Source organism: Hyperolius riggenbachi, chromosome 3, assembly GCF_040937935.1.
Source record: "Hyperolius riggenbachi isolate aHypRig1 chromosome 3, aHypRig1.pri, whole genome shotgun sequence".
NCBI lineage: Eukaryota > Metazoa > Chordata > Amphibia > Anura > Hyperoliidae > Hyperolius > Hyperolius riggenbachi.
The window spans coordinates 38412118-38434820 of NC_090648.1; the positions used below are offsets into that span (position 1 = coordinate 38412118).

General features: G+C 41.9%; 1 protein-coding gene across 1 annotated transcript in view; it reads right to left on the reverse strand.

The window, feature by feature from the left end:
* Positions 1 to 22703, reverse strand: part of LOC137562065 (extracellular calcium-sensing receptor-like) — a 56966-nt gene that overhangs the window by 17144 nt on the left and 17119 nt on the right. The window contains exons 3-7 of the mRNA XM_068273405.1: positions 18160 to 18451; positions 13490 to 14320; positions 10494 to 10706; positions 8649 to 8772; positions 6102 to 6857 (exon numbers count right to left, since the gene is read on the reverse strand). Coding sequence (XP_068129506.1) covers positions 6102 to 6857; positions 8649 to 8772; positions 10494 to 10706; positions 13490 to 14320; positions 18160 to 18451 — 2216 coding nt within the window. The remainder of the gene's footprint in view (positions 1 to 6101; positions 6858 to 8648; positions 8773 to 10493; positions 10707 to 13489; positions 14321 to 18159; positions 18452 to 22703) is intronic.

Below are 22703 nucleotides of genomic sequence, written 5' to 3' on the forward strand. Positions count from 1 at the left end.
GAAAAAGAAGAAGAAGATGAAGAAGAGGAAGAAGAAGAAGATGAAGAAGAAGAAGAAGATGAAGAAGAAGATGAAGAAGAAGAAGAAGAAAATGAAGAAGATGATGAAGAAGATGAAGAAGATGAAGAAGAAGAAGAAGAAGAAGAAGAAGAAGAAGAAGAAGAAGAAGAAGAAGAAGAAGAAGAAGAAGAAGAAGAAGAAGAAGAAGAAGAAGAAGAAGAAGAAGAAGAAGAAGAAGATGATGATGATGATGATGATGATGATGATGATGATGAAGAAGAAGAAGAAGAAGAAGATGATGATGATGATGATGATGATGAAGAAGAAGAAGAAGAAGAAGAAGAAGAAGAAGATGAAGAAGAAGAAGAAGAAGAAGAAGAAGAAGAAGAAGAAGAAGAAGAAGAAGAAGAAGAAGAAGAAGAAGAAGAAGAAGACAATATAGAAGAAGAAGAAGAAGATATAGAAGAAGAAGATCGAGAAGAAGAAGAAGAAAGATAAAGAAGAAGAAGAACAAGTATATACAGTAACACTACTGAACAAAATTAAGGACACAACTTCTCTTTCCACATTTTTTTTTAAAGGAACATCCCCACATAATCACTTGCTGTTGTTACTTGGAAAAAAAGAGGTTTCTTGCATCATTCACCCTCAAAACAAGTGTTGGAAGCTATTTAAGGCCAATTCGAATAGTCAGCTCGAATAGTTAGCTCGAATACCGACTCGAATAGTGAGCTCGAAGTCCGAGGTCGAATCGAATAGTAAAAATTATTCGACTCGAATATTCGACTGACTTCGAATAATTTACTATTCGAATTCGACCAAACTCGAATTTTAAAAAGGGGTATACCGGTCCCTTTTCCTGGAACCTCTTCTCTGTATTACATTTATGACTGCATGGCGACAAAAAGCATGTTACCTGTGCAAAGAAACATGACATTTTCCACATTTAAAAGACAGTTTTTCCTTTGAAACTTTACAATCAATTTTCTCAAAAACTATAAGCTCTTTTTCAAATATTTTTTTTCCTCTTGTACCCACTCCCAAGGTGCACATACCCTGCAAATTTGGGGTATGTAGCATGTAAGGAAGCTTTACAAAGCACGAAAGTTCGGGTCCCCATTGACTTCCATTATGTTCGGAGTTCGGCGCGAACACCCGAACATCGCGGCGATGTTCGGCGAACGTTCGCGAACCCGAACATCTAGGTGTTCGCCCAACACTAGCCACAAGTGTTCCATGGTTGCTTCCTAAGGGTGGCCATGCATGGTACAATTTTTCAAATTTTTTTTTTCGATTAGATAATTTAGTTCGATTATTCCGTTAGATCGAATATAAAAAAAAATTTCCAGCATGTCCGATCAGATTTTTCTCAAAAAAACGGGATAATCGTTCAAATTTCTTGATCGGAAAAAAAATATTTTCAACTTTCATTCGATTCAATTATTTAGATTGAATAAACGGGAAAATCGAATGTTTTTATTGTACCATGTATGGCCACCATAAAAGTATACAACTGTTCAATAAATCTAGTTTAAGTTGATTTGGCTACCTATGCTCTTGTGTGTACTTCCGTTTTCTAATGTTCATAAGAATCTTAGTGTAAAATAACCATTGCCAAGTGTCAGACCCTTAGTCAACACAGCATGAACAGCTCCAAAATTTCCTGTTTGACCATATATCAATAAGGACATCAGGAAAGACACTTTTATTTATATGCAATGCATCACAGGAGGATCGTGCCCATGTATTTTTTGAAGACCACTGAGGTGAACATTCAAACATACAAAATGACTATTGATTTGCATGGTGGAGAACATGCTTTAGATCCCAAGTGAGAATACCATATATGAACATGAAAACCCGGATGGCTTGCGTAAGTAAAAAAGTGTATCATATTTATCTATTAAAAAAAAAAGAGTGGTACTTGTGGATGAGGTTATCTAACGAGCCATACTCACCATCCCTGTGGTCAACTCTAAACAAGGTTTAAGTCAGTCTTAATGTTCAAAGAATATGGATCACATTAGACACCATCTGTTCCACCTCTAAGAATAGAGTGCCTGAGTCCACAACATTGACATGACCTAGGCTCCAAATATGAGCTGATTCAGACCTTCCATTCCACCATAATACCTACACTGAGATTATACAATACAATATACAATACAATAACATTTCTATAGCGCTTTTCTCCCATAGGACACAAAGCGCTTAGGCTCTCTCAGATTCAGTAATTGGTAGTAGGATGAAGTATTCACACAACAAAAGTTATATTTCTGCAAATGCCAGACTGAACAGGTGGGTTTTCAGTCTGGATTTAAACACGTCCAGGGATGGGGCTGTCCTGATCTGTTGAGGTAAGGAGTTCCAAAACCTAGGGGCAGCATGACAGAAGGCTCTGGGACTAAAAGTTTCCAAGTGGACTCTGGGTATGACTAGATTATTAGAACCTGTGGATCTGAGAATGCAGGGATTGCTACGCAGCTGTAACATATCTTTCATGTATCCAGGGCCCAGATTATTCAGGGATTTAAATGTCAGTAGGCCGATCTTGAATAGGACCCTCCATTCTATAGGTAGCCAGTGAAGGGAATGCAGGACTGGCATTATGTGGCAGTGACGGGGTTGGTTGGTTAGCAGTCTGGCAGCAGTATTTTGTATCAGCTGCAGGCGGTACAAGACCTTTTTTGGAAGGCCAGTGTAGAGAGCATTGCAGTAGTCCAGTCGGGATGTGATGAAGGCATGAACTAAGGTTGGCAGATCTTCTGGGGGGATGAGGTGCTTGATTTTTGCAATGTTCTTCAGGTGAAAATAGGATGATTTCACCACAGCAGAGATTTGAGTTCTGAAGTTTAAATCCCCATCAATTAGAACTCCCAGGCTACGCACATGATCAGAGCTGCGTAGATCCGTGCCTCCTATTCCCAGTGGTGAAGACTGCAAGTTAAGTTGTTTTGTTATCATGCTCTGCCCTCCAATCAGAAGGACTTCAGTTTTGTCTTCGTTTTAGTTTCAGCCAGTTGTCATTCATCCATTCCTGTAGTTCACGTAAGCAGGCGTTTATAGTTAGAGTTGGGTCTGTCACACCAGGCTTGAAGGAAAGATATAGTTGGGTGTCGTCTGCATAGCAGTGGTATGTCAGACCATGTTTTTGGATTAGTTTTCCCAACGGTAGCATGTAAATCGTGAAAAGCAGGGGAGAGAGGATTGAGCCCTGAGGCACCCCATACTTAAGTGTTACAGGGGTGGACAGGAAGGGCCCCATAGACACTTTGTGGGTTCTGCCACTCAAGAATGATTGGAACCACTGAAGTACTATGCCATCAATGCCGCAGTATTCCTGTAGCCTGCGCAGTATTCCTGTAGCCTGATTACACTTACACTGCTTACACTGCTCTCTAGGAAATGTTGGTTCTATTTGTCTTGCCGGCAGGTGATTTCCGCATGTCTCTCGCTTCATCTCAGCCATGAAAGAATTTGCTGTTGTACAGAATGGAACTCCTGCCTTTGGTATTAAGAGAATTGTAGCGTTTTCACATTATTCACAAGTGAGAGGTTAGCATGAAGGTCCAGGAAAATAAATTAGTTATGGTCAATCATCAAGTCTGGGGGAGGGTGGTGGGCATTGTTTGGGGTGCAGGCTTAGTGTCAGGGCATTAGGAAAAAGCACCCTTTAAAAGTAGACCTAAACCCTTGCACAGGTCAGAAGGAAATCAAAGACATGCACCTTGTATGTATTTAAAGAGTTTAGCCGGTCTAATTCCCCCCCCCCCCATCTGTGCCTAATCACCACTGTAATTTGATTTCTCAGCTGTGTCAGCTCAGGGATCTGCTCTGCCATAGCAGCACAGCTAATTCATAAACACAGGATGTTAACAACATGTCTGCTTCAGTGAAAGCAGGAAGTAGACACACTGCAGATTTATTGCAGGATTTGCATTAGGTGTAACAAATAAATGTTTTTCTCTAAACAGTCGTGGATCTTTGGTACATATATATACGCCCCTGTGTTAACCACTAGCAGATCAGGGGTGCATATATACACACTATTTACTTACCACCGCCAATCGAGATTCCCCTGCCATTTCCATTCACCATCGCCGCATCCCTGTTCTTCTGTGATCAGGGCATGGGAATCTGCATAGCTCAGTCCCGATCACTGTGCCATTATGAATGGGAGAAAGATGCATCTTTCATTCGTAACTGGCAAGGAAAGTGTTACACACACTTTGGTTCCTATCTGCTGTGAACAGCAGATGGTGACCTAAGTGTAGTGCCATCTTGTGGCTAAAAAAGTAAAATACACACAGATATACACAAATATACCATAAGACACTTTTACTTTCAAACATTTATTAAATATTTATTATTTTTAACTCCTTCCACCCCTACCATATAGCTACCAACATAAAACTTGTAAAAAGATGTTTTTAAATTACAACAGTAAAAGCAAACAAACAAAAAAAAACTATATAAATAGTTACATAAGGGACTTTTTAAATATGTATGTATGTATGTATGTTATAAGGATTTATTACTGTTGCTTTTGTAAATAAAAGCTTATAATTATTTTTATACTATAAAAAAAATACTAAACTGAAAAAATACACCTTTATTTCCAAATAAAATGTTATCGCCATACATTGTACTAGGGACACAATTTAAATGTTGTAATAACCGGGACAAATGGGCAAATATAATGTGTCCATTTTATCTACGAAAGCACATTTTATTTTTAAACTACAATGGCTGAAAACTGAGAAATTGTGATTTTTTGCAGTTTTTTTTCTTCTTCCCTGTAAATTGCATATATAATAAAATAATTCTTAGCAAAATGTACTGCCTAAAGAAAGCCTAGTTTGTCCCACAAAAACATAATATATAGATAATTTCAGTGTGATAAGTAGTCATAAAGTTATTGGTGAATGAATGGGAGGAGCGTTATGTGAACATTGTTCTGGTCTTGAAGTGGAAAAAAACTGTGGTAGGGAAGTGGTTAAAGGTTAGTATGCTGTTGTGTATCTTTTAGAGCAGACAAAGTTGACAATCTGAGTTCAGGTCTGCTTTAATTGTTAGCACTGACACTGTCTGACAGCTCCAGTGCTGAAATGACCACTGTGCCAAGCTATTGGTTGCATGATAAAAAAACAATATTGATGACAGGTCCTCTGTTCTTGTCGCATGTCATCTTCCAGCCTCTACACCAACGCACTATATTAGCATGTAGAGTTTATGGTATCATAATTTGAGACGTCAGATACTGTCTGTATCATTACCCATAAATTCCCTCATCAATTCCAGAATTACAGTCATTTTTTCTTATTCATTGCAACATTTCAAAAATCTAATCTAATCACAACAAACATGTTGTATTATATTTTTCACCAATTAAGTAAAAAAACAAAAACAAAAACATTAATTGACAATCTACCCTACAGCATTTAATTTTCATAAAAAAATTTGATCAGAAAAATCCACCACTTAATCTTTTTTTTTTTTTTTTTTTCTGAAAAAGCAAAAACAAAACAAAACCAAGGAACTTGAACAAATAATAATAATGAAAAAAAAAATCATTTTTTTCTGTACAACTGATCATTTTTATGGAAAACCTATACAATGAAATCATTTTTTATTATATCATCTGTGGCCACCCCAGGTCTAGTGCCAACCAGATATCCAAGTTACAAAAAAAGAAAACACAAGACATAAAGAACACAAGTGTTTATTTGATATTTGCAAATGTGTGCTAACACTGATATTTTGTGCATGACATTTTGGACATGTGGCAAAATAAAAAGCAAAAAGCTGATATCTTTATTTCCTTGCAAAATGCAAATGACCTGATTGTGATGCTTATCTCTAAGCTTTAATATGGAGTTCCACCGCTGAAACAAGCATACAACCAGTGGGCTCAGAGTTCCTGATCTTCATACTGGTTTAGTGTCTGTGGCGCATATAGTCTTTAACTCCTAAAAGTTGCTTTCTTAAGTTCAGTTTTGGACGAAACAAAATGATATAACATTTGGGAGCAAACATGCAACACAGCATGGCCCAGGTGGAGGAGAGAATGGCAAAGATTTCCATGGCTACTGTGTATTTACCACTCGTACTTACTGATGCTGGGATGTAGGAGACCCACACGGTAAGGAAGGCCAGCATGCTGAAGGTGATGTACTTGGCTTCATTGAAACTATCCGGCAGTTGTCTGGCAAAAAAAGCAACTGCAAAACTGGCTAGTGCAAGCAGGCTTAGATGACCTAGATTGCACCAAAAGGCAATAGGGGATCCTTCATTACATTCAAAAATAAGAATCTCAGGTTTGGCATTTACGTTGTATTTAGGGAATGGTGGGAATACATTCAACCATGTAGCAACAATCACAGACTGAAGAAAGGTTCCCAAGCCAATCACCAAATATGAGACGTGGGGACTGGCCCATTTCTTCAAATCACTGTTTGGTTTTGTGGCCTTAAAGGCAATCATAACCATAAGTGTTTTGGCCAGGATACAAGAAACACAAAAAGCAAAGACCATCCCAAAGGTAGCTTGGCGTAGAAGACATTTTTCACGGTTGGGGTACCCGATGAAGGCCAGTGAAGAAAGAAAGCAAAGAGACATGGAGACAAGGAGAAGACAGCTGACGGTGTAATTACTGGCTCGGACTACAGGAGTTGCCTTGTAGTAAATTAATACACCAAGAACAGCCAAAGGAATCAAGGAAGAGGTAATGCTGGTAGACATTAGGATAACTCCTAGAGTTTCTTCATAGGATAGGTACTCTATGACCTTTAGTAGACATCTGTCTTTCTGTTGACTTGGCCACTGATCCCATGGACATTGGAAGCACTCAGATGAATCTAAAAAAGTTGACAAGATGGGTTATTACATAAACCACAATCATTGAAACCAGAAAGAAGACATTAAGCTAAAGCCTTGCTCAAGGAAAATATTAAGAAAAAAATTATAAGGAAGTTAGAAACTCTTTCAGGCTTTATTACTTTTTGTTTCCCCATCAAAAGCAACTTCCCTGGACCAGGACAACAACAAGTAGGTTTAATCTTTTGAACAAGGGCAAAGGCAAAAAATAATTCAGAAGAGTAAGGAAGAGCTGATTGGAGTGAAAGCTCTCATATTGCTGCATCCACAAACCTGCAGCACATTAACACGAAAAATGTGTTAACACGAAAAATCAATTTCATTCGCAAGAAACGGAAAACTATATTTTTACCAATTTTTAACTGCAAAAATGCAACAAAATCGATATTTTTTAAAAATGCGAACAATACATTTTTCAATGGCATTTTCGCTTGAAAATTGAATTTGATTGTTATTTTTGTGAAAATTAATGCAAAAAGAATATTGGCATTTTCATGTATCCCTACACATGAAGTCTTAATTCCCTTAAAACAAACCTGTAGAAAAAAAAAAAAGAAAAGTTACATACTTACCTCAGTAGAGGGGAGCCTCTTGATTCAGAAGATTCTCTGATCCTGCTCCATCCCATCATTGCCCACCGTGACTTTTCTTCTTTGTGGCTGCACTCCCTTCCATGTACAAGCATAAAAAATGATAGTAATACAGAATGCGCCCACCAGTAAACCAATTGACCCCCACAGTTTATAAAACCCAGTTCAGAGTATTTGCTATCGTCAGTCCACACTGTATCTTAAAGTCTATAATATGACAGCGCTCCTCTTCTTATGAAATAACAACCTGCAAAATCAGAGAGATCTGAACATAGTGCATTACTGCTAGATTTGCAAAATTTATGTTCACAAACACCCAAGTGCCAAACCAGTGCTCCACTCGTGTATTCACTCCTGGTGCAATAACCACTCGATCCCCTTAAGAATTGCAGGCTCACCAGACGTAATCCACCTCAAGTACAGGTGGGTCTATCACATAAATCACTCAACGTCTTTTGTAGCAGTATACATCCATCGGCTTTAATCCAAGTATCACTTAAAAAATCACAAAAAAACAGCACATAGCGTAAAACCATAAAAACGATTGCCACTGCCCTGTGTAGAATTGCACTCACTTAGTTAATTGATTTACGAGCATATCAGGCTCAATACCAGCCTAGCGGTGTCACCTCCGCTGTTGTTTCGGTGTCCCGTCTCCACTCTGGCGCTTCCGCTCGATCAACAGTTCCGGCCGAACCACGCTCCTCGCTCTACTCTCAGTGACGTCAGGCGCTCCAGACTCCGCCTTACGCGTTTCGTCCGTCTGGACTTATCAGAGGCATGTACAAGCATGACTGCACTGCACAGGTGTGAGTACAGCCCACACTTGTGCAGTGGCACAAAGCCGCATGTTCACAGCGTTTTTCTCAGTGCACAAGCAGCCCCATGCTACTGTGCAAGCAAGGGCCGTATCTGTACATGCACAGTGCAGCTGCACTTATACACGGATGGAAGGGTGCCCATGAGAACATATTTCACATGCCTTACTGAATATGTTTAGAGGGTCCCAGTGCTGCAACAGTGAGGTCAAGTAGGATGAGGAAGCCACTGAACTATCCAGAGTCTTCCTTCTACCAAGGTAAGTATCTATCTTTACCCTTTTTTCTCACAGGTTCACTTTAGGAAAATAAAATGAAAAGTATTAGTATTGCAAAGCCTTTTCCAATGTATGTATCATCTCACCACTTTGATTGGTGATCATTCCAAGTGGACAGGTGACACACTGGAAGCAACAGTTGGGTTTCCCAGTGATGGCCGCTTTTCTGAAACCTGGTGGGCAACTCTCACTACACACAGATGTGGGGATCTATGAAAAATAAAATATTTATTTTTGATGCAAATGTCTTTCCAGCATTCATTTTAATGTACCCATATTAAAACTTTAGGAATGCATAGTGCACAAACCAGTTCATTAACGTTAAACTGTAAGAAAAAAAAACACCTCTGGGGGATACTTACCTCAGGAGGGGAAAGCCTTTGGATCTTAATGAGGCTTCCCCCACCCTAGCTATTCAGCGCTGGAAGCCCCCAAAACCACAGCAAGGATGTCAACTGTAGCGCAGGCACCGAACCACCTGCCATATGTACCTTTCCCGGCTCCAGTTCAGGCGCAGTAGTAGCTATCGGATTGGGCTGCAGCACAGGACTCATGCCTGCGCAGTAGAGTGGACCCAACTGGGCTCAGCTGTTTACGCTGGAGCCCGAGCAGAGAGCCGATACTGCACCTGCACTGGATTGAGGTAGGTACATTTCAAACTCTCCCGAGGTAAATATCCCCCATAGGGTTTTTTTACTTATGGATTTTCTTTAAAGGGACTCTGAGCGCTAAATAAAAATGAAATTGGTAGTCATCTGGGGCTTTTACTGCAGCCCACCGTAGGTCGGGAGGTCCCACGGCGTCCATCTGGCTCTTCTCCCAGGGCCTGGCCAGAAACGGCTCCCCGGCGGCTCCCGGCGACACTGGGCCCGAGTGTCAGGCTCTTTCTTCCTGAAACGTCACGTCTGTCGTCACCACGCCAGCCACCTCGCATCATCACGTAAACCGTGCATGCGCAGTACTCTCACGCCGGCCGCCGTGATGACACGAGGTGGCCGGCGTGGTGTCAACAGACGTGGCCCTGGGAGAAGAGCCAGATGGATGCTGTGGGACCTCCCGACCTACGGTGGGCTGCAGAAAGCCCCAGGTGAGTACCAATTTTGTTGTTATTTACAGCTCGGAATCCCTTTAACCACTTCTCTACCACAGTTTTTTTCCTCTTCAAAAACTCTTCTCATTCATTCAGTAATAACTTTATCGCTAATTATCACACTGAAATGATCTTATTAATTTTTGTGGAACAAATTAGGCTTTCTCTGGGCAGTAGTTTATGCTAAGAATTATATTATTTTATATGCATTTGACAGGGAAGAAGAAGAAAAAAATGAAAAAAAAAAATCACAATTTCCCAGCTTTCAGCCATTATAGTTTAAAAATAAAATGTGCTATTGTAGATAAAACAGACACATTTTATTTGCCCATTTGTCCCAGTTATTACAATGTTTAAATTAATAATGAAAAAGCATTTAATTTTTCCATGGTAAGTGTTTAATGGTGTATTTAGAAGTAGTTGTACTTTTTGGACACAAGATGGTGCTATATTAACGTTGTTTTCTAAAAATAGAACACAGAACCAAGTGTTTACATGTGTTTGCAGGTGGTTATAAACAAGTACTTAGAAAAGCGTGGCAGAAGTTGCTAAGTGGTTAAGATTGACTGATCAAGATTGTATGGTATTTTGCCAGCCTGAAGCTACATACACATGCAAGCTTGAACTCTGCCGTGGCATACAATATAGACCACCTTGACTGAGAATCTTGAAAGAAACCAGTGTGTACAGTGCCCTCCTGACTTTACTGTGTGACATTATGGTGTCACTTTTCTTCTTCTAATTTCTGTATGTTCTAAAATATTAATATGCCTGTTTGCAATACTTTTATTTTTTTTTACACATTTACGATTGTGCTGCTCCTGTGTGCTGAGGAACTTACCTTTTGACTATTTCTGGCCCATCTTAGAGCACTTGCATTAATACTTAGTGTTGCTGCATCAAATCTTCCAACCACGGCCGGATTTACTGCACCTTCAGAGTTCAGTTGCCAATTGACAATATCGTACAGAGGAGGTGGACCTCCATTGTCACTGAAAAACATCTCTTGTCCATTGCTTAAATTCACATGGACGTTCTTTATATATTTTAGTATCTGTGAACAAGAAGCAAATACAATATTGTTTGTTTAATGTTTATTCAGTGGTGTAGCTAGCTGTGGGCTTAGTGCATGTTTTACAATGCTCCCCCCCCCCCCCCAGCATTCTAGGTGTAACAATTCATGTGCCTATTCTGAGATCAGTTCAGGGACATATTAATTATTGACAAATCAGGAATTCATTGAGTTGGTTTACAGATTTTTTTCCACTTGGGTGTCTGTCTTGGTGAGAGTCTGTATTGGGCGTAAAACAAAACATGAATAATTAGAATATGTTCCCTGATCCATGACATGCCTCTGTGTCCCCTATGCACCAGTCTCTGGCACCCCCCCCCCCCGCATGCCCACCACGCTACCAACCTCTTAAATTTTCAACATGTAGCGAGCATTTTAGCGCAAATCAACTTCTGTCTTCAGTGGATGTATATAGGCATTTTTGTGTCCCCATATTCAATGTTTTATTGTCTCTGCTCTATGGCAGTCTATTAAGTGTCCCAGAGCTAAAATATATGAACTATTGTCCTTTTTTATCTATTCCCTACTCTCAATGCTCTTCTCTGCAGGAAAGAGTTTTATGGCTGCAATTTCTTATCAGTGAGGGATACACTATTGGCCAACAAGGGACAAAACAGAAGCTGTCACTTGCAAGCTTAAGTTTAACTATTTTAGGCACAAAAAGAAAAAAAAGGGACACAGAATAGTTATTTGTATGCTTGGCACTGTACATACACATGTCTATCTCGTCGTCATGTCACCTGTGGTACATTTTAATTAACCTTGTTGGTTGAATGGACAGGATAATTGAGCCAGTAAGTGTGTGGCTTTGCATTCTGGACAATAGCAACTCACATGGCTTTTTACATGTGAGGGAACCTTGTAGGGGAGGCCAGCATTGTGGTGAGAAAGAGCAGGTGTGTGTCCCCCTTCTTCAAGAAAAAAAAAGGACAAAAAGAGTAGAGGAAAACACTAGAATAAAAGACCAAAAGATGAAAAAGAAACAAGTTAACTGATGAAAATAAAGAAAGAGGTACACAGAAGACCGTAACATCAGCAACCTGTACTGTACAGAATAACAAAGGAGGGTAGAGAAGAGAAAATGAAAGAAAACAAGTGAAAAAAAAAATTGTATTACCTTAATGACCACTTTGTTGCCCATTTAAAAAAAAAACTGTATTACGTAACCTTTATAAAAATTATCTGCGTTATATTGTTACTTGAGTGCAGACAGGAGGTACCCTCATCAGTGTTGCTTGCAAATATTTATGAAAGTACATTGTATTTTCACATTATGGCTAAAGAAAACTATTTTTTCTTTCCAATGCAAACATTTTCAAAAAATTTAAACTTTTTTACTACGAAAATTTGAAATGTTTTTTTTTTTTAACCGCAAAAATTTGCAAATAATGTGAATAAGTACAAAACAATATTCAATGGCATTTATGCTCTAATTTTACATAATTTTTGCAAAACTGAATGCAAAAAGAATGTCAGCATTTTCGTTCATTATTGACCCTCATTAGTGAAGGTGGCTCCCAGACTTCACTATAAGCTCCCAGCCAAGGCTTATCCAATATTTGTTATCCTCATTTCACAGTTGCTTCAAAAATATGTGCATATAATTCATTATTAGTGTCTTCATATAGCGCAGAAAAAAAGTTTACATTATTTTTGGTAAAATATTTTTCTTTTCAAATTCACAGGAGAATAAATGTTTTATTAGGCATATTAACCACTTCACCACTGAGGGGTTTTACCCCCTGAGCACCAGAGCAATTTTCACCTTTCAGCGCTCCTTCCATTCATTCGTCTATAACTTTATTATTACTTATCGCAATGAAATGAACTATATCTTGTTTTTTTCGCCACCAATTAGGCTTTCTTTAGGTGGGACATTATGCCAAGAATTATTTTTTTCTAAATGTGTTTTAATGGGAAAATAGGAAAAATGTGGGGAAAAAAATAATTATTTTACAGTTTTCGGCCATTATAGTTTTTAAATAATGCATGCTACTGTAATTAAAACCCATGAAACGTATTTGCCCTTTTGTCCCGGTTATAAAACCATTTAAATTATGTCCCTATCACAATGTTTGGCGCCAATATTTTATTTGGAAATAAAGGTGCATTTTTTTCAGTTTTGCGTCCATCCCTAATTACAAGCCCATAGTTTATAAAGTAACAGTGTTATACCCTCTTGACATAAATATTTACAAAGTTCAGTCCCTAAGGTAACTATTTATGTATTTTTTTTAATTGTAAATTTTTTAATTTTTTTTTAATTACAAAAAAAAAAAAAATGGGGAGTGTGGGAGGTAATGAGTTAATTTTATGTGTAAAAGTCATTTATTTGTATGTGAAAAATGTGTAGGGTGTAGTTTACTATTTGGCCACAAGATGGCCACAGTAACTTTTTGTTTTAATGCGACCTCCAAGCTTCCTTCCGGAAGCTTGGAGGAAGTATAAGGAGGCTGGACACGTGAGTTTTTTCTCACAATGATCGCGCTGCCCATAGGAGAGCAGCTGATCATTGCGGGGCTTAGATCAACGAACGGGAATGGATTTTCCCGTTCATTGATCTCTGGGCGAGCGGGCGGCGGCGGTTTTACTAGCGGCGGGCGGCGTGTTTACGAGCGGGAGCGCGGGCAGCGTCGGGAACGCGGAAAGTACGTGTTTCTCCGTCCCTGGTTTTTAAAGGATGGAAAAAGGGGCGGAGAAATACGTACGCGCGGGGGTAAAGTGGTTAAACATCATTGTTGTTGTTATTATTATTTGGACCTCACCTGCCATGGCTTAAAGTTCCATATATCTGAGCAGCCTTTGTTAATGAGAGGACTATTCCCTGTTTTGCAGATCATCATCATGTCATGCAAAGCTTTGGCGATGACAGAAATGGCAGTGTAAAGGTTATAGGCAATCCTCATGCTGGGTACATGCTTCAAGTATGCTTGAAAACTCTCTACTTTATCTTCCCTCGTGCAGTTTCTTGGTGGTCTCTCTCGAGGGACTGAGAACTTTTGAAAATCAACAAAACTACAACCGACACTGTCTTCCAAAAGCATCCAATTCCAAGGTCTTTCGGGAAGATCATCAACATTAGTCTGTTCAAGATATTGTTTGAATCCAGGGATATTTCCACTGTAAAATGCAAAACCAATAGTTCCATCAAGAAGGCTGGAGTATTTTTCTGAAGAAAATAAGAGTGAGGTTGACCATGCTTCACTCGCCACCCAAACCTTCCCCGTTATGTTTTGTCTCAGAAGTTCATCCAGCACGGGAAAGACGTTGACATCGCTGAAGACAATTACTGCTTGGGCAGTGGAATCTTTGATGACTTGAGCTATACGAGGAATGTTGTGATTGGGTAGGTTAAGGTGAAGGTATTCAGTAAACTCAATGCAGGCTCCAAATTTCAGAATTTCTTGCTTAATGACCTGAATGCCCCGTTGCCCATAGTCATTTGCAACTGCTACGAAACCAACCCATGTCCAGCCAAAATGTAACACAAGTTTGGCCAGCCCTCTAGATTGGAATGCGTCACTGGGTACAGTTCTGAAGAAGGATGCAAACTGTGTTCTGTCACTCAGGAGGTCACTGGTTGAGAAGTGACTTATCTGTTAATTAAAAACAAAACATGATTTTTTTCCTTAAGGTCCAAGTCTAAGCACAATCTACAATATTACTAGTAGCTAATGCTGGGAACACGCAATGCAATTTCCTGTCCAATCGACGGGTAATCGGACAAAAAGTTGTAGCGGGTGTACATATCCAAACTTCAATAAAGGGATCGGTTTCCCAATGATAACTTTGCAAAATCAATCTCTTTCTCAATCGGAAATGGATTGGACAGGTCAGAAATAATCACCCAATTCCCACCAATCATTGGGTGACCGGGGTTCCAATTTAGAAAAGGGGTGGAGCCACAAACAGCCAATCAGATGTGTTTCATTTCAATGCAAATTATTGATGCCAAAGACCGCAAGGCTCACAAACTAGGTAATTGAGTAATTGAGTAATTGTGTGTTAGGGTTAGAAAAAGTGGGCGCAGCCAACATCAGCCAAATACATACTCGAGCAATGCCGGGTTATCAGTGGGTGGAGACAAATACAAATTTCCCTGGGAAAGTGTAAACTGCAGCCTGTAATGATTGTGGAATACCTCCGTGGCCAGCGCTCATGATGTGCGCTGACACTGCGGAAATCCTCCACAAACATCTGAATAACAGAACCCAGCTTTGGTGCTATGCACCTGTAGAGGGGAATTCCCACTGGCAGATGGAGCTGTGGAGTGCAGAGGAATAAACCCTCTGCACTGCCACAGATGCCAGGTAGGAATTGTACGAGGGGAAGCAATACAAGGCAAGATAGCCCCTAGTGAAAGAGAGTGAGCACAGAGACAGAATGTATGTATGTCCACCAATCTAGTCGCCCCTGGCGACGGTGACCACACACCAGCGAAGACCAAGTGGGAAGCAATCACAAGAATGGCGATTGCTGATAGCGACACGAGATAGTAAAGACAGAGCAGAGGTGTAGTAAGAAGGACACAGCAAAGAACAATGATCAGAACGCCAAAGCAAATAACAAGCGCACTATCTAATCACGGTCGCCGCACGAGAAGCGCAACAGCGACAAAAACACGTTAATGGCGCGGTCTCCGCACGAGTAGTGCAACAGAGACAAAACACGCGGACCCTAACTAACACATGAACCCAGAAACACAAACAAACAAATAACAGAAACGCTTGCTAATCGGTTGCCTACCTCAGGCAACAGCAAGCGTTTGCTCCGGACAAACAGACAACAGAAACAAGTCAGATAGGATCCACTGCTCTTCTGCAAGAGTGAGTGCGATCCGTACACAGGAACAGGACTGAAAGAATCCACTGCTCTTCCGCAAGAACGAGTTGCGATCCGCATACCAAAACAGACAGAAGGAGTAACCAGCAGCTGAGGTTAAACTCCAAGACAGAATACAGAGAGATCCACGCCTCTAACGCTAGGGCAAGTGCAATCCAAATAACAAAAGAGACAGAAGAAGTAACCAGCAGCAACCGCAGCTGAGGTTAAACTCCAAGACAGAATACAGAGAGATCCACCGCCTCTAATGCTAGGGCAAGTGTGATTTAAACAGACAGAGCGATTTTTAGTCGGCCACCGCTGGCGACAGAACAATCGCAATGGAAAGACAAAACGATTCACTACCGCCAACCGCTGGCAACAGTGCAATCGCAAGGACAAGACAAGACAGAATAGGCAGTACAAATATAACACAACCTGACTGCACTAAATAGGAATGCAAGGAACACTCCCAAAGGGTAACGACTCTAAGCCAGCAATAATAGCCTACAATGAGCAGAGGGCTGAGACTCCAGGCAAGTTAGCAGGAACAAACCATCATGACCAGCAAGGAATTCTGGGAGGAAATGGTATTTATACTGCAAGCCATCAAAGGAAGCAGCTAAGCAATTTGCATGACAAGTGGATGCAAATTCCTCACCAGAACAGCAGCTCTGCAACTCACAGACCTAAAAAATGGTCAAAAAGCTGTCTGTCTGTGCAGACAGCAGAGCAGATCATTACACAGCCAGTCTTACACTGTTAATGGCAGGGTTCTCAAACTTTGCACAGTTGGTTACTGGGTGACTGGAATTAATATTTAGACAAGTGGGTGGAGCCTAAATTTGCCAATCAAAATGCACCTATTGATTTTCAAGGGGAATATATTTAATTGCTGCTATTCTTGCAGTGTTTATTGCACATGCTTCAAACCTGGTACAGTTGGTCATTGGGTGACTGGGGTTCAATTTCTGAAAAGGGGGTGAAGCCACAGCCAATCAGATTTGTTTCATTTCAATGCAAATTAATGATGCCAAAGACCGCAAAGCTCACAAACTAGGTTATTAAGTAATTAAGTAATTGTGTGTTATAGTTAGAAAAAATGGGCGGAGCCAATACCAGCCAAATACATACCCAGGCAACGCCGGGCCATCACGCACGCACGCACACACGCGCGCACGCACACACACACACACACATACTACACACACACACCACACACACACACCACACACACACACATACTACACACACACACACACACACACACACACACACACACATACTACACACACACACACACACACACATACTATACACACACACACACACACACATACTACACACACACACACATGCGCGCGCACGCACGCACACACACGCACGCGTAATTGTGTGTTATAGTTAGAAAAATGGGCGGAGCCAATACCAGCCAAATACATACCCAGGCAACGCTGGGCCATCACACACACGCACGCACACACACACACACACACATACTACACAAACACACACACACACGCACACACGCACGCACACACAGACACACACACATAGACACACACACCACATACACACACACACACGCACGTGCGCGCACACACACACACACACACACACACACACACACCCACACACACACACATACTACACACACACACACACACACACATACTACACACACACGCGTGCACGCACGCACACACACACGCACACATACTACACACACACACACACCACACACACACGACATACACACACCACATACACACACACACACATACTACACACACACACACACACATACTACACACACACACATACTACACACACACACATACGCACACACACACACACAGACACACTACACACACACACACATGCGCACGCACGCACACACACACGCACGCGCGCACACACACACGCACGCGTGCACACACACACATACTACACACACACACACACATACTACACACACACACACACACACACACACGCGCACGCACACACGCACACACACACACACACACACACACACACACACACACACACACACACACACACACACACACACACACACATACTACACACACACACACACACCACATACACACACACACACACACACACACTGTACACACACACACACACACACACACACAGTACACACACACACACAGACACACACACTACACACACACACACACGCACGCACGCACGCACGCACACACACACACACACACACTACACACATACTTCACACACACACACACACGCACGCACGCACGCACACACACACACACACACACACGTACGCACGCACGCACGCACACACGCACACGGGTTAGAAGAAATAAAAATTTAATTAAATGAAGTAAACAGTATTTTTCTTACAGTATCTGCCCAATCCAATAACATTTTATGGAAATCTGCTTTAATTTAATAATGCTTTTTTTTTTTTTTTATAAAAGGTTATTTATGAAAATCCCTTTAGCTGTGAATTTCTGAACGGTATTTCAGTTTTTTAGGAGATTGGCTGTAATGTGTATCCTGTCATTGAAGAGTCCATACGCCACACTAGAACTGGTTTAGGCCTAAAAAAAAATCATCTTACTTGTGGATACCTGCTAAGCCCAAGAATGTGAGCCATGAGGATTGAGTAAGTGGAAGTGGAGTGTCCAATAATTGCCGCCAGCTTCTCTTTCCTCTGACACTGGAAATTGGGGATAGCTCGGCTCTGTCCCGTCAACATCCATAAAGTACCTTGAAGTTCCCGTTGAAGCATGGAGCAGGAGTCATACACCTGAAAGCCTAGCGTGATGTTTGGAAGACTCTCTGAGTTTTTGTTTACCTCCGTTGTGGCAAATTTAACAATTTGAATTTGCAGGTAGGTCTCCAGAGATAATCTGCAGGGTTAGAAATAAAACCACTGGGTTACTTTAAAGAGATGATGAAAAATGACAATGTCCTTGCTAGCAAGTGTGTAGGACACAAGACTTCAATGTAGTACAATACTAAGAAATCCTGGCCACTTCTTTCCCAGCTGCTCAAATGAAATTTTCCAAGAAGCAGGGCCGGATTTCTGGAAAGGCCACAAAGGTCACGGCCTAGGGCGATAAAATCAGATAAGATAAGAAGGGCGGCATGACTTGGAGAGAGAAGAGGTCATATGTCAAAATTAATCACCTCTTCTGGTCCCGCAGCGCAGCCAGCCTGCGCCCTGCTCTGCACTAATAGCTGAATTCCAGAGTTCCCCAATTCCAGCAAGTCTCTCTCTCAATCAACATCTACTGTCACCTCATCTGATGATCAATTCCTCTTATCATGATCATACAAGTTGATGTGAGAAATACCAGGGATTTACATTACAAAGCAGAAAGAACTAAGTTCCGCTGAGTTTTAATGCAGGCATTCAAAGACATGAGTGAACCCTGCTAATTTCTTCACTTTCTCCTTTATAGTTGTGACACTGACCCCAGCAGCTCTAAATTACACTTTCTTATCTCTAGTCTACTTAAATTTATGGCTTTAGGGTTTTTTTTCTTCCTAGCCAGCAGTGGTCTCAGTTAACTCTTTCCTGACTCATTTTCTGTTCCTACCATCTATGAGAGGAATAAAAATGCTGTTTGCTTTACTTTCATTGCTAAACTGTCACTGTCACCTGAGCTGTTACTACCTCTATGCTAGTCTGTATAGTTTGGCATCCTTCTCCTTTCCTGTAGCAGTAAAGCATTGTACCGTTTTAGCCACAGCGAAAGCAGAGAGTTTTGAATGAGGATGATACCATTTATTGGCTTAAAAGAAAAAAAGTAATCTTTCTGTGAATAAGCCTTCTTAAGACTTTGTTCCTGTATACTGTCAATATGTTAGAGCAAACCACCATATGCACTTTCAACATTCAAAAGAGATACATAGATTTTTCAAATATAAATAAATATCATTCAGATGCTTTAAAGTGGAGCTGAACTCTTGCACAGGACAGAAAGAAAACATAGAAAAATGTACCTTGTATTTTTTTAGAGAGCCTGTGTAATTCCCCCTCATCTGTGTCTAATCTGACGTTGTAATTTGATCTCTCCTGTGTCCCCTGACTGCCACAACATCTAAGCTAATTTGAAAGCACAGGATGTTAACAATATGTCTGCTTCCATGAAAGCAGGAAGTAGACACTGCCGATTTATTGCAGGATTTGTATCAGCTGTAACAAAGAAATGTTTTTTAAAGGTTATATTATTGTGTATCTTTTGAAGCAGAGAGGAAGCTCTGAGTTCAGGTCCGCTCTAATTACAACCAAACATCCAAAGTGGGTATTGACAGGATGTTTGCTACTTACCTGTTCTCTGTTTCTCTCCATTAAGCTGTCCTGTCACCTGTTTGTGGCTATGACTGCAGCCAGTCGCACAGAGGATAAAGAAGCAGCGCATGCTCTGGCCACTCACGCTCCCTGTCACCTGTTTGTGGCTATGACTGCAGCCAGTCTCACAGAGGACAAAGAAGCAGCGCATGCTCTGGCCACTCACGCTCCCTGTCACCTGTTTGTGGCTATGACTGCAGCCAGTCGCACAGAGGACAAAGAAGCAGCGCATGCTCTGGCCACTCACGCTCCCTGTCACCTGTTTGTGGCACTGACTGCAGCCAGTCTCACAGAGGACAAAAAAGCAGTGCATGCTCTGGCCACTCACGCTCCCTGTCACCTGTTTGTGGCTATGACTGCAGCCAGTCTCACAGAGGACAAAGAAGCAGCGCATGCTCTGGCCACTCACGCTCCCTGTCACCTGTTTGTGGCTATGACTGCAGCCAGTCGCACAGAGGACAAAGAAGCAGCGCATGCTCTGGCCACTCACGCTCCCTGTCACCTGTGTGTGGCTCTGACTGCAGCCAGTCTCACAGAGGACAAAGAAGCAGCGCATGCTCTGGCCACTCGCGCTCCCTGTCACCTGTCTGTGGCTCTGACTGCAGCCAGTCGCACAGAGGACAAAGAAGCAGCGCATGCTCTGGCCACTCACGCTCCCTGTCACCTGTTTGTGGCTATGACTGCAGCCAGTCGCACAGAGGACAAAGAAGCAGCGCATGCTCTGGCCACTCGCGCTCCCTGTCACCTGTCTGTGGCTATGACTGCAGCCAGTCGCACAGAGGATAAAGAAGTAGCGCATGCTCTGGCCACTCACGCTCCCTGTCACCTGTTTGTGGCACTGACTGCAGCCAGTCTCACAGAGGACAAAAAAGCAGTGCATGCTCTGGCCACTCACGCTCCCTGTCACCTGTCTGTGGCTATGACTGCAGCCAGTCGCACAGAGGACAAAGAAGCAGCGCATGCTCTGGCCACTTGCGACTTGCGCAAGTTTTCTGCTCCTGCCCAGATGTGCACAGCAACCAACGCCAGTATAGTGTTATGCATTTTTGACAAGTACATATATCAGCGTCATTTCTCAAGTATGCAAGCCCAGAACACTATTGGCTGCTGTGCACTTTTGGGCAGGAGCACAAATTGCAGGAATTATTGAGCAGGCAGAGCATCCTCTGATTCTTGGCTGAATGGGAGGCAGAGCAGCACAACTGAAATGAGCCCATTCAAACCAATGATCGATAGTCAGTGTTGGTCAGAATGTTTTTTGGTAGTGGTGGTGGCGGGGGGGGTGGGGGGGGGGGTAGATGACAGCAGGCCTAGGGCACTGGAAAGTACAAATCTGGCCCTGCCAAGAAGTCTTATTTTCCAAGAAGCCTGATCAATATACAATATATATATATATCTTTTTAAAAACACTAATTTGGTAATCAGTGGCGGCTCCAGCTTCAGATTTTTGGGGGGGCTCAAAAGGGGCACAATAGCTGGCAGGTGGGGCTCACAGGTGGGGGCGGAGCTTTAAGGGGGGAGGGGCTATAACTGTTTTTTTTTGTGTTTTTTTTTATAGAAGAGGCAAAGGCGTATCTGGGCAACAAAGTACCTATTGCAAACACTGAAATTGCGATTGCGACCTCCCCACACACACACGGTCAGAGCCTCCTTCCCCTGTAAAAACAGCATCCTTTTTCACTTTCATTGTTGTCTGATTAAGTAACAGCTTATAGTGTACACACTAGGGGTAGCAGATATCAGCACACACTGCAGCTGGTTTACTATCAGTCCAGGCACAGAGTAACAGCTTATACTGTACATACTGGAGGCAGCAGAGATCAGCACGCACTGCAGCTAGTTTACTATCAGTGCAGGCACAGAGTAACAGCTTATACTATACATACTGGAGGTAGCAGAGATCAGCACACACTGCAGCTAATTTACTATCAGTACAGGCACAGAGTAACAGCTTATACTGTACATACTGGAGGCAGCAGGGGTCATTACACACTGCAGCTAGTTTACTATCAGTACAGGCACAGAGTAACAGCTTATACTGTACATACTGGAGGCAGCAGAGATCAGCACACACTGCAGCTAGCTTACTATCAGTACAGTACAGGCACATGGAAGCCCACTTCTGAGATTAAATTAAGCACACTTTGCTATTGAAGGGGAGGATGGGGGTTTATTGTCCACGCTATATGGGGGTAAAGGAGGGATGCAACACTGGATACAAGGGAGGAGGGAGGGGCCCCATAAAGGGGGAAACATCGCTATATAAGTATATAAAACATATATAATTTGTGTACTTGCATGTCACAAAGTAACACATATATTTACACACAGACACACAACATACATTTATACCATGCACAGTCAGATAGTCCACACATACAACACACAGATACAAGCAGCCATTTATACACAGATCCATACACATGCACACATACATACAGCATACACATACAAACAGCCATTTACACACCGATCCGTACACATGCACACAGATACAAGCAGACATTTACACGCAGATCCGTACACACACACACACACACACACACACACACACACACACACACACACACACAGACACACACACACACACACACACACACACACACACACACACACACACAAGCAGCCATTTACACCCAGATCCATAGACACGCACACACACACATACAAGCAGCCATTTACACACCGATCCGTACACATGCACACAGATACAAGCAGCCATTTACACACAGATCCGTACACACGCACACACACACATACAAGCAGCCATTTACACACCGATCCATACACACACACACATACAA